Source organism: Petaurus breviceps, unplaced genomic scaffold (genome assembly GCF_028583685.1).
Source record: "Petaurus breviceps papuanus isolate PSGF00001 unplaced genomic scaffold, PetGlider_PUasm1.0 151, whole genome shotgun sequence".
Lineage (NCBI taxonomy): Eukaryota > Metazoa > Chordata > Mammalia > Diprotodontia > Petauridae > Petaurus > Petaurus breviceps.
In genome coordinates this window covers 1,138,115-1,151,478 of record NW_027185712.1, presented here as the reverse complement: position 1 = coordinate 1,151,478, position 13,364 = coordinate 1,138,115, and the positions used below count along the sequence as shown (strand labels likewise).

The window sequence follows — 13,364 nt, the reverse complement described above, 5'->3', positions numbered from 1 at the left end:
CACACACACACACACACACACACACACACACACACACACACACACACCTCTCTTGTATCCAAAATACCTGGTAGGAATAATCAGTGCCCACATTCCTTCTAACCATCCTCCTCACTGGTTGCACTCAGTTCTACAGTGGACCTAGACAGTCAAAGTTATTTGTGCAATAACAACATCAAATGTAAACAGAAATCATCACAGGATTTTCCATGGACCTCAGTGCTGCTATCGAATAATGTCCAAATAATGCACTTCTGGGTACAGAGAGTTAATAAGAAGAGCCAGAAAACTTTTCCCATCCTGAAGACAATGGCCAGGATGCTTTATAAACTGGGATGCTTGGGAGATCTGTTCCTGATACTCTACATACTGCTTGCTTGAAGACATGGATTCAAGAGTATTTAGTGCCTAAAAAACAAAGAAGATCACACTTAACTATATATAGGCATCTGAGAGCTTATACCTATTTGAAAATGAAATATAAGTATCAGTCCAGGGAAAATGTACCAAAGTAGAAAAAAGCATCTCTGTATGTCTTCTGTGTGTATACTTACATATATGCTACAGAGGAGGCCCCAATAAACAACATTGAGAATCAAAACTACTTTCCCTGATATCTGAGGTCTTCAACAAGCTGACTCCACACCGCCTTTCCAGCCTTATTCCCTGATTCCAGAACTAGCTTCCACAAATATCAACTTCACTCTGGAATTCATTCTTCTGTCCATTCTTTCCCTCTACTTGGAAAGCCCTCCTCCCCACTCCCCACACAAATCCAAATCCAACTCATTTTGCAGAGCCATCTCAAGTTCCCTCCCCTCCAGGACCATCCTATCCTATACTGTTCTTTCCCTTGCTGAACTCCTCTTTCAATTAAGAGTCAAGACCACAAAGCTGAGCACTCAGTTCTGTGCTTTCTGAGCATGAGGTTGGTTTCCCTGGGGAAAAACAAGTTTATTTTCAATCAGTAGACCTTAGAACATTCATTCTGTTAAAACATTCTTAGAACTTATGATCTAAGTCATCCTGTCATTTAAAAATTTCTTGCATGAACCAAGCTTCAAAAGCCATTTGCTAAGTTCTAAAAGCAGTCTGACTTAAAGGCTCTTAAGTCAGCACACCCTTTCTTTTACACACACCATATTCCCTCTTTTCTTTAGATGATGTGAGTCAAATCAAAAAGTTGAAAGGATTCTGCCTTGCTTCTCTCCTAGGAGAGCAAACAGAAAGAAGATACCAGGATCAATGAGAAGAAGAAGCAGTGTTTGACTCCAGAGAGAAGGGAAAGGTGCCCTGGCTTTCTACCGATCCTGAGCAAACATTCCTACTGTGTGCATTAATAATGGAGTTACAGATCAGGAAAGTGGCAGTAATGGGGACAGCTGAATAACAACAACCATAATAAGGATGGATAGAAAGATGGAGAAATAGAGATGATATGGATATATCTATCTATAAACATATATTATAGACATAAAATTTTATCTGAGTTCAACATAGATGGGCTCTTGCCTTGCTCAGGGAGCAGGCACAGAGATCTGATAAGGGTAGGAGGTGAACTGGCCAGATAAAGATAAATTACCAAGAGCTTTACATCATTTGAAGACAAGTAGTCGCAGATAAACTAATGGAGAGTTCTTTTGCAACAAATTAAGATTAAGAATAGCACAAATTGTTATAGGAACTGCTGAGAATAAAAAAGCAAAGGTACATTCATGTGTCTCATAAATTTCACAGCTAAGAATCAGAAGTGACCACAGGGTCACAGTCAAAATCCTTAGTTTAATGTTAGAATTTTATTTTTTATTCTGAATTTAATATGAAAACATTTCCATATACAAAACAGAATAGAAAAAGATGATTATATATGAAAATGCAAATCTCTCACATAGAGATGGATACACACACAAATTTAACATGTTATTTTCAAAGCTGTCCTGCTTAAATTCATTTCCTTCTGAACTTGCTTTAGTTTTTCCCCATACACTGTTAAAAATGCTTCAATCACCCTGACTTTCTTTTCTGCCAGTCTATAATGGTAACGGGAATTTGAAGATCTTCCCTGCCCCCTAATAGTCCAAATGTAATCACATGGAGCCTGTGGTGGGAGGAGCTTGCTGAGGGGTGGAACAGATCCCAAAGGAAGTTGTTAGTCAGAGGAGTTAGACAGAAGGAGGAGAGAACAAAAACAAGGAGACAGCTAGGCTTGTAAGTTTGTGGGAAGGCTAAAGGTATGGCATTGTTCGCTGTGGTGACAAGGTGTATTAATTTTTTTGTTGCTATGATGGATTTGACTTTCTGGTTTTCGGATTCAGCTTTCTGGTGTCTGAATAAATGTTTTGCTTCTGTCTTATATATGGAGTCTGCTATATTTTGTGATTCAGAATTATGCCAGCATATTCATAGTTGCCATCAGTGCCATCAACACTGCATTGGCACTACACAATCCTATCGCAAGCTCCCTCTTCCCATTGTGTAACTGCTTTCTGATTCTGTTTACTTCATTTTGCATCACTTCACATAAGTCTTCCCATGCTTGTCTGAATTCTTCATATTTTTAGCTTCTTATATGCAATGAGTGGTTTTCCATGGCATTCAAGCACCAAACTTGGTCAGCCATTCTTCAACAGGTGGGTGGTGGCCACCTTGTTTCTAGTTCTTTACCACTACAAAAGATGTTCACTACTAAACTCTTTAGAATGGCATTTATTGTTTCCTTTGCTTTATAATCTGGCTTCCTTTCCCACAATTCCACTGATACTACTACCTCCAAGATCACCATTGACTTCTCAGTTGCAAAATTCAATGGCTTTTTCTTCATCCTAATTTTCTTTTACTTTTCTGTGGCATTTGACACGATTGTTTACACACTGCTTTTTTATTCTCTCCCCCCTCTGACTTCTATGACACTGTTCTACCCAGGTGATCTACCTGCCATTCTATTAGAAGAACCTCCTAATTAGTTTCCCTAACCTCAATCCCTTCTTTACACAGTTAGCAAAGTAATTTTCCTGATCTACATGTCTGGCTGCATCACTCCCTTGCTCAGAAACCTTCAGTGGCTCCTTATTACATACAAAAGAAGTTATTACATACCTGCTGAGCTTTTGGAGAGAGATGTAATTCAGAACCAGACTTCAAACGAATTTGATCTTCTGAAGGAACTTGAACTGAAAGGAAGGCAGCCATGCTTCTTGCAACCACACGGAATCTTAGAAAATACAAAGGCAATAGGAGGAACCAATTATAATTTATTTATACATTAAAAATCAAGTCTAGGAATTTCTATCAAAATTCAACTGTGGCAAAGAATATCTCATTTTTTTAATAATGCCTTCAATAAATCATAATAATTTCAAACAAAAATATATATTCCTTATGCCAGATGGAGCTTTAGTATATTTTAATCCTTCATCCATAACAGCATATATAGCACAACAAATTCAGATACAGAATAAAAAGTATATACCCTCAACCAAAGGAAAAATTTGATACCAAGGATCACACTAGCCCTTCTGGGTTTATGAAATTAATTTGTAGCCCTTAACTATTAAAACAAAAATAAAGCCAAACTATTTTTTAAAATTAAGTATTATTAAGTTAAGGCAACTAGGAAAAGTGGTGTAATGTTAAACCTCTGGCTACTCAAAGCTTAATTTACAGATTTGCTATTGATTATGTGTCATTCTCAAAGATGACAATAACATCAGGAAGATGATGACATGACTTGCAATGGAACTGGATTTGAGAGAGGTCAGTGCAAAGTTACCAGCCTCACTTTCTCCTCCAAAGGCATCTGAGTCCAGTGGCCAAATATAGATCAAGACAACTGAAGATGGCCCAGGATGCAGTGGGAGATCTTGGCCTTGCAGAGATTCCCATAGTGGGTGATACCACCCCCTAGGGGGTGTTGGAACGATTAGGGGACAAGGAAGAAGGGGCAGTAGTAGCCTTAGGTACAATTAGGGGTAGTTGAAAAAAATAAAGGGGCAGTGGAAGCATAAAGAAAGAGAAGAAAATTTAGAAAAACCTTTCATACATGTTCTGTCTGTTGTGTAACAGTGTAAAAGTTGTAGTGATTACATTATTTTCCAAATAAACACACAAAATGCAAGCTATAACCGATCAGTGGTCAAGTCTGCCGACAGGTCTTAACAAGCAAATATTGGCAGGCAAGCATGTTACACATTGTCAGGAAGTCCAGCATGCACTGGCAGAAATGTGTGCATGTAATGATTGGTTTACAAAATGATGCTAGTTACATGATGCAATATCGCATCATCAAAATTTCAATGCAGGAAAAAAACTACAAATTTACAATAAATTATTAAATTTAAGATGTGGCATTTTTAGTTTTTTGAAATGATACCAATTTAGGGGGACACTGGATACATTTTTTTAAAGGAGATGGTAAACCAAGTAAGTCTGAGAAATTATGAGGTCTTTCTAAGTTCTCACTTTGAGTAAGGCAATGCCCATTCAGTGAACGGGACTCTTTAAGAAGTGAATCAAGGGGGTGGCCAGGTGGCACAGTGAGTAAGAGTGCCGGCCCCAGAGTCGGGAGACCTGGGATCGGTTCTGGCCTCAGATACTCGGCACCCACACAAAATAACTGGCTGTGTAACCTTGAGCAAGTTACTTAACCCCAATTGCTTAAAAAAAAAAAAGAAATGAATCAAGGCATAGCCTCTTTAGTCAAAAACAAAACAAAACAAAACAAATCAAATTGGGAGGAGAAGACCCTTAGGGCTGCTGGCCAAAAAAGAAATAATTATTATTTACATTTACTTTGAGCCAGGAGGGCCCCAAAATTAACCATTAAGCAATGCTTAGGCAGAGACCTATTGCTGTCCAATCAATGAGAGTCAGTTTAGATAAATATGACAACATGAAAACAAACTTTTAAGAGAAATTAACTTGCAGAATCCTGTTGAATTCTACAATATACTAAGAAACATTGTTAAAATATAGACTTGTTGGATTTGGAATGGCCATATTTCACCAGGCCTGGCTCTTTCACAGGAATGCTGCTATTCCAATATCTTCAACACTGATTAGGACTAGAAGAATATAATAGGAGATAACTTAAGTATACAGAGATGATCTAGCAGTCTAAACCAAGACGCATATTCTCTTATATAACATTCCAATTCAAACCTTTGGATTTTTTGTTTGGTTATTCTTTAAGATTACTCAGATTCCTTTCTCATCAAGTACCCCTCTTGAACTAAGAGGCTTTAACACATCTTTGATGACAAAATTTTGAATTCAATTGTCTGTCCCTTTTTGTACTCTCTGACTTTATGTATCTTAATATATGAAGCAAATAAAGTCATGGATTTACAAGGTTACAAAGATAAAGACACATTTCTTTAAACTGTCATTCTGTAAAACCTAATTTTTAAGCTTAAAATACCTGCAAGGGTATAAATAGCCAAGCAGAATAAGATTTAGAACTAAAAGAGACTTTGGGGAGTATCTAGTGCAAACTCCTCATTTTACATAAAAGACAGCTATGTTCAAGAAAGGTGAAGTCATTTTCCCAAGATCACACAGCTAGTTAAGAGTTTGGATTTGAATACAGGTCCTCTTACTAAATCTGTCACATTTTCCACTATACTATAGTGTCAAGACAGACTTCTGAAACCTACTATATTAGTAGAAATATAGGCTATGCTTTTCTCCAAAATGTGATTTATATAAAACTTGGATATGGCCTAGACATCAAAACATCAAGAACAAACCATCACTGAAGCAGGTCACAACTCCTCTATACCTTGGTAGTTTTCTTAAATTGCTTTGGCTAAAAAAATTCATCACTTCGTGGCCAACTTTCTGCTTAGAAGTTCCACTCAAGTAATACAGGTTGGGCCAATAAAGTATAAGCTCCTTGGGATTTAAGGATTACTTCACTTCTGTCCTTTGTATGCCCAGTATCAGTGTGGAACTTGGCAGAGATTAGGTGTTAACGAGTGAATGGTCCTTAATATCAGACATATAGGCCATCACTGGGCCCATGCTCAGGCTTCTTCAGGCTTAGGGCAGCAAGCCAGAGCTTGCACAATAGAGTTTGGTGTCCTCTCCATATGACAGTGAGACACTGGAGAAAGACTCCAATTGAGGTAGTTTGGTCTATAATTGGTGGTGGTCTTTACTTCATACCTTTGTATTTTTTTTTCATCAGAGACTTCATTTTGTGGAGAGGATAGCATCCTAGTTTTAAACCAATGAGGTGAATCAACAGTTTTTTCATCAGCATCCATACCAGTTCTGGAATCAGGAATTCATGAAGAGAAGTACTGTTTTCCAATTCTTACCTGTTAGACAAGGGAGACTTCCTGCCTAATCCAATAGCACCCAATATCCCTGAGCTCAGCCTCTCCTCTGCAGTCTGGTTCTGTCTGTTCTGGATCCCAAGAAGAGTCCGGATGACAGATCCAATCAGTGCAGAGTCATCCTGCTCAGCCTGGATCAGGGACAACTGCAGTGCTTGGTGCCACCACAAAAAGAGCTTTGCCTCATCTCTCACAGAGCTTGAAGCAGGTACAAAAGAAGAGAGGGGGAAATTAGGAGCTGATTTGTACCCTGCCCTGCCATCCCTTCCCAGATTTAGGTTTACATTTAGTTTTCAAGGTCATGATACATGCTATAAACCATTAAGTAAGTTGAAAGTTCAAATAAAAACATTACTTTCATAAAAGAAAGCTACAAGGAAATAAGATCATCAACTTGTAGTAAAAACATTAACTGGCTTGGCAGTTCTGAGTGCTAGTCCTATTCCCAGAACTAGTTGTGTGACCTCAGGCAAATCACTTGACTTAGCTAGGCCTGCCTCAGTTTCCTTATCTGTAAAATGAAGAGGACAGGAAAAGAGGAAGAGTTTGTATTATATGATCTCTAAGATCCGTTCCAGTGCCAACATTCCATCATTCTATGGGTTTCTGGTAATTTGCTCTACCATTTGCAACTGGAGTTTACAGTAACAAATAGTGTTTTACTTTAATGGGAGGTTTCATATTTTAATGCTTTATATACTATCCTTGTAATCACTTATCGAGGTCTTTTTTTTACCCATATTTTATTTTATTTTTCATTTTTCAAATGCTTTATTAACTTCTGTTTTACATCATTCATTTCCACCAAATTTTGAGTTACAAATTTTCTCCCCATTTTCCCCCTACCCACCGCCCCAAAATAGCAGTCCCACAGGATATCCCCTCCTCCAATCTGCTCTCTCCCATATTTTCTCCCATACCCCTTTTGACTTTTCCAGTAGGGCATGATGGATATCTATGCCCCAGTGCCTGTATATCTTATTTCCCAATTACATGTAAAATAGTATTAATAATAGTATGTATATATATTTTTAAATATTTGATTTTAAAACTCTGAATTCCAGATTCATTCCCTTCCTCCCTTGTCACCCACCCTTACTGGGAAGATAAGCAGTTCAGTATAGGTTGTACATGTGTGGCTAATGCAAAACAGTAACATAGTAGATATGTTGTAAAAGACTGACTATATTTCCCTCCCTCCTATCCTTATCAAGGTCTTCTAAGGCAGAGGTGTCAAACACAAGGCCTAGCCCTGAAACCAAATTAAAATGTAATGGGGGAATATTTAACAAAATCAATAAAAATATAATAGAACATTTGTAATGTTAAATTAATGTGATTTCTAAGTCAACATACAGTCCACAGGAATCCTTATATAGAGTTTAGTGGCCCCATTTCTATTTGACTTTGAAACCACTGTTCTAAGGTATTTCCAAAGGCCGAGGAGTCATCCCAGCTATACATCTGATTAATTCATTTAATCAAAAGCACATGGAGAAAAATCTAACTTGGGATTGTCCTTATTTGTTTTAAATACCATTTGTTTCTTTGTGCTTATGCTTACTTAAAGCTTAAATACATTAAAATAAAATATTAAATTAACCATGCAAGATGTTTAATAGGATATCCAGAAGAACCAACAACATACCTGGGATATACCTGTTCCAGCCACTTTCCTAAAGTTAGCAACATTTTCATTTCATTTCTTAATGTTTGCTCACTATTTAAACACTGAAGTATATAGACATACAGTGTCAAATAACTTCCAAGGGACAGGCACTCTTGAATAAAGTCTTCTATGGTAAGTTCAGGAACTTGAAGGGATACCAGGATAGGACCCCATCCCAAACGATAGTTGAGGGAGTCTAATAATAGAACAGGAAGTAAACCACAAACTAAGTAAATAGAACAGAACCAAACATAGTAACTCAACTATTCAAATAAAGTCTTTCACTTTAAACTTCATAATATAAAATTGTTTCTCATTAGAGAAAATCAGTACATCAACTCTAAAGTAAGAACCAAACACTTGACTGAGACTAGATGAGGTATAATATACAGGAAATCTGACTAAGGTAAGATTAGAAGTTTCTAATTTCTAGACCATATTTTTTATCTAGCTCAAAAAAGCATTTAAACTGCCTAATGAGGCAGACTACCATGCCAGATACTGAATAAACAGAATTTATGGACCTCTTCCCTGCCCCCAAAATTGCAGCCTTGTGAGACAGGAAATACTTTTTCCAGTATACTATGTAAAAGGATTAGCAGAGCTGTTGGGCAGGGGAGGGAAATGAGACCATTCATTTGCCAGTGTATTCTTATTTATCTGAGCTTATCATGTTCAGATAGCAATGTGTTAAAAAATGTTTCACAAAATCATGAAAAGATAGTTATTAATTTTAAATCAGAAATTTAAACAATTAAACATTCCCTTTTTTCTTTGGTGATAAGATTTAGGTAAATTTTCTGAGTCAAGAAATGCTAGTTATAGGAATTAAAGTTAGAAGAGTCCTGAGAAGTTATATAGCACAAACTCTCTAATTTTACAATGAGGAAAATGAGGCCAAAAGGAGGTAAGTGATATACTTCAGAACAATAACCTTTATCTGAGAGTTGGTGATGACCCTATGTTATTACTACTTGTGCTATAAGGGCAACTTTTAAATCAGATGACAGAAAAGAAAGTAATACCTAAAATGAGGCACTGAGGAGAAAAAAGGAATCTCAGTGGTCATCTAATCAATCAACAAGGATTTATAAAATACCTCCTATAAGCACTGTCCTAACTCCAGACCAACTCTTTAATGTCACATATGACAAAATGGAAGCTCAATAGTTAAATGTCTAGTCCAAGATCATATAGTGAGTGGGAGAGCTGAGAGGAGAACCCAGATCTGCTAACTTCAGAGTTGTTTCAGCAATGCATAACTGAAAAGTTTAACAACTGAAACTATAAAGCAAGCAACATCAGTAAATGTCAAGAATGAACACTAGGATTCCAATCATGGTTTTTTAAGAGTACATAGTTAAGGGGCAGCTAGGTGGCACAGTGAATATAGCACCAGCCCTTGAGTCAGAATGACCTGAGTTCAAATCTGACCTCAGACACTTTAACAATTACTAACTGTGTGACCTTGGGCAAGTCACTTAACTCCAATTGCCCTGCCTGCCCCCTCCAAAAAAAGTCCCCCCCAAAAAGAGTACATAGTTAAGTTTTCCACAATAAACAAAGGATTTGAAATAATAATGTATGAGATAATAAAATTCTATGCCACCAATATAATATTAATTAAAGATATAATCAAGAGGCATAAATAATATGAGTAGGATTTATTAAAAAAAAAAACACTCCCTCCCCCTCCCAAAAGAGGGAGATATATTCATAGATAAATAAGAATTCAGAATGATACCTCCCTGGTACATGTTCTTTTTCATCTCCCACATCCCAATATATCATTCTTTATAACTGAACTTTTCCTGGAAATGATAAAATTAACTATGATGCAAGATGATGCTCACTCACCATCCTGGAAGTAAGAAGTGATACAGGCCTCTGTAATTTCAGCCATGTGTCGGACAGAAGCCAAGCTCTGGCATGCTGCTGTCAAAATGGGCAACACTACCAGCCCACGTACTTTCTGGTCGATCCAGTTCCGAACACTGCCCCGAAGGAACTCGGCCGTTGGGACACTAGCATTATTCATCATCGTTAAAACTTCAACAAAGAGTTTGCTGAGGGCCATATGGCGAGTCTGGTTATCCATATCTGAAGGGAATAAAATATATACATATCCACTGATACACATCACTGGTCCTTCGATTTTATTAAAATTCAGCTGATGAAGGAGAGAACAGCAACATTTAAATTCTTAGCCACAGTCTGTGCAGACTTCAGAGTTTTGGTAACAGTTTCCAAAAGAATCAAACATAGCCATCCCACACAGCAAGTTAATAAGTGTTGACCAGCTGCACGAAAATGTATTTTCTAGGTACCAAGAGGAAGTTAATGCTTTTAAACCACCTATGAGTCATAGTACATGAGAGCAGTAATATGCTAAATGCTAATAAAAAAGCTACTTTTGGAATGTTTAGCTAGATGTATTCAGCAAGACTGAAGTATTTCATTTCTTAGACATTCAAATACAAAAATAAACAAAAAAATCGTCAAAGGTTAATAGTAGTCTGAGAAGCAGAGGACTGTCCTAGATAGACTGCATCTAGGGCAAGAAGACATGAATTCAAGGGGTGACTAGATGGTGCAGTGAATAGAGCACCAGCCCTGGAGTCAGGAGGACACGAGTTCAAATCCGACCCCAGACACTTAACACAAAACTAGCCACGTGACCTTGGGCAAGTCACTTAAGCCTAACTGCCCTACCATCCCCCCTCCAAAAAGCAAAAAAAAAAAAAAAAAAGACATGAATTCAACTCCAAGCTCTTAAACACACTGGATATGTGACCCTAGGCAATTCTCTTAAGAGTTGCAGTGTAAAACTATAGTTACAGAACAATTCTCAATCTATTGGTAGAAGACATTTCTTCACTGTGAGTTTGTCACATCAATGAAATCATAGGTCCAATTTCTCCTGAACCCACTGATCCCCATTCCACCAAAAAAAAAAAAAAAGGCAGAGGACATTTAGAAGCATTTATTACTATGTTAAGCTTCAAAATCAATGAACCCATTGATAAGAAAGAATATCAACTATCTCACCAAGTTAGATTGAAAAGCTGGTAAAGGGAGAAAAGTAGAGAAAATGGAAAAGATTAGCAGGAATCTGTACTGCCCAGTTCTCTCCCAAAGCAACTCTAATAAAGATCAAGCAAAAGCACCAAACCAACAAGGGATGGAGAAATCACAATAGGTCAGTTTTCCAGCCTAAAATCATGGACTCCTAGACAAGTTGCTAATAAGGTTATGGACTGGGGCCGGACCTACAGCCTAGTTGCTTTTCTGAAGCAGAATCTCAATTCATTCTATAGACCAGAAGATAAGTAAAAATGGCAAAGATGAGCCCTAACACAAAGTTTTAATTCAGAAAATAAAGTTGGAAAAATGAGTAAACAAAAGGCATGAATTATAAAGAGATATCATAGAGCCTGCAGAAAACCCTAGATAAAGAGACTTAACTACAAAACATCTACAAAGTAAAGCCTCAAATAATAAGACAACTTGCCATGAAGTCACTAGAATGCCTGGAAGAAATAGATTTTTTTTGTTGTTAAAAATCATATAAATAAAGTGACAAGAGGCAGAGTTTAAGATGGCAGAGTGAGAAGAAACATCTGTGTTTAATTCACCTACCATCTCTCTTTCACAACAACCTAGAAAATGTGCCAGACCAAATTCTCATTAGAAAAGTCATAAGAAAGGCACAGTGAGTCATTTTCCCAGCCCAGGGAAGCTCAGGAAGATAGAGGGGTCTGAGGACCTGAGGTGAGGGCTGGTGAGGAATCAGTGTGACAACAGCCATGATGGCAACAAGAAGCATACTAGTGGCCAAAGATAGAAAGGTAGCCAAGACAAGAGTACCAGTGCAGAAAACACCAGGGCAGAAAGAGATCCCAGGGACACTTGAACTAGTATTGGGAACAATAATGGTTTCAAAACTTGCATCTCTATCACCCACTGTCCAGTTCTCTGTCACAGATCTAGGGTGGAGAGGTGTGGTGGCAAGCAATTGTGGCCCTAGCTTTCCCTCTCCAAAAAATGTAGACTGGACACAAGCCCAACAAGAATTCCTAAAAGAGTTAAAGAAAGAGATAAGAAAATTATTTTAAAAACCAAATGAGAACTATGGAAGAAATATATGAAAAAAGAATTAACATCTTGCTAAAAGAGTTACAAAACCTTATTGAAGAAAGTAATTCCTTGAAAATCAGAATTGGTCAAACAAGCTAGCAATACCATGAGACATCAAGAAATAATAAAATGCGGGGGCAGTTAAGTGGCACAGTGAGTAAAGCGCCGGCCCCAGATTCAGGAGAACCCGAGTTCAGTTATGGCCTCAGACACTTAACACCCACACAAAAAAACTAGCCGTGTAACCTTGGGCAAGTTACTTAACCCCACTGGCCCTTCAAAAAAGAGGCAAAAACAAAACAAAAAAAAAAAAAAAAAAAAGAAATAATAAAATGCTTCTAAATATCCTGCCTTTTTTTTGGTGGAGTTGGTAATCAGTGGGGTTGGAGAAATTGGACCTATTATTTCATTGATGTTACAAACTCACAATGAAGAAATGTGTTCTACCCATAGACTGACAATTGTTCTGTAACTATAGTTTTACTCTGCAACTTTTAAGAGAATTGCCTAGGGTCACATATCTATTGCCTTCATGAGACATCTAGAAATAATAAAACCAAATCAAAACACTAAAAAACAAAAACAAAACAAAAACAAGAAAATGTGAAATATCTCATATTAAAAAAAAACCTGACAAAATAGAGGAGAGAATATTTAAAATCACTGGACTACCAGAAACTCAAGAATTTAAAAATAAACTGGATATCATATTTTGAGAAATTATAAGGAAAACTACCCAGGTATCTTAGAATCAGAGGGTAAAGTAGAAATTCAAAGAACCTACTGATGACCTCTTGAATAAGATCACAACTCTAGAGAAAAGAAATGAGAGCTCTAGAAGAAAGACACAGAATTAATGGCTTAAGAGGTACAAAATCTTACCCAAGTAACAGACTTCCCAAAAATTAGAATAGACCAAAGAGAAGTTAATGATTCTATCAGGCAACAAGAAATATTCAAATGAAATCTAAAGACTTAGAAATGAAATCTAAAGACATAGAAGAAAATGCAAGGTATCTCAAATAAAAAACAAATGACTTTAAGGAAGAGAACAAAGATAATTTAAAATTTTTTAGACTACCTAAAAGTCATGGACAAAGAAACTCAGCCTAGATATCATACTTCAGGAAATTATGAATATAAACTTCTCCTATCTATTATACCCAGAGGGCAAAGTGACAAAGAGAAAAACTACTGGTTAACTCCTGACACCCAAAATGAAA

At 37.1% G+C, this 13,364-nt stretch overlaps 1 protein-coding gene across 1 annotated transcript in view; it reads right to left on the bottom strand.

Annotated features, from left to right (window-relative positions):
* The window catches only part of EPG5 (ectopic P-granules 5 autophagy tethering factor), a 139,811-nt gene that overhangs the window by 4,809 nt on the left and 121,638 nt on the right, over nt 1–13,364 (bottom strand). The window contains exons 40-44 of the mRNA XM_069075376.1: nt 9,862–10,104; nt 7,984–8,200; nt 6,318–6,533; nt 3,097–3,211; nt 1–408 (exon numbers count right to left, since the gene is read on the bottom strand). The exon at nt 1–408 is cut by the window's left edge and continues 4,809 nt beyond it. Of these exons, the coding sequence (XP_068931477.1) occupies nt 226–408; nt 3,097–3,211; nt 6,318–6,533; nt 7,984–8,200; nt 9,862–10,104 (974 nt within the window). The 3' untranslated portion in view covers nt 1–225. The remainder of the gene's footprint in view (nt 409–3,096; nt 3,212–6,317; nt 6,534–7,983; nt 8,201–9,861; nt 10,105–13,364) is intronic.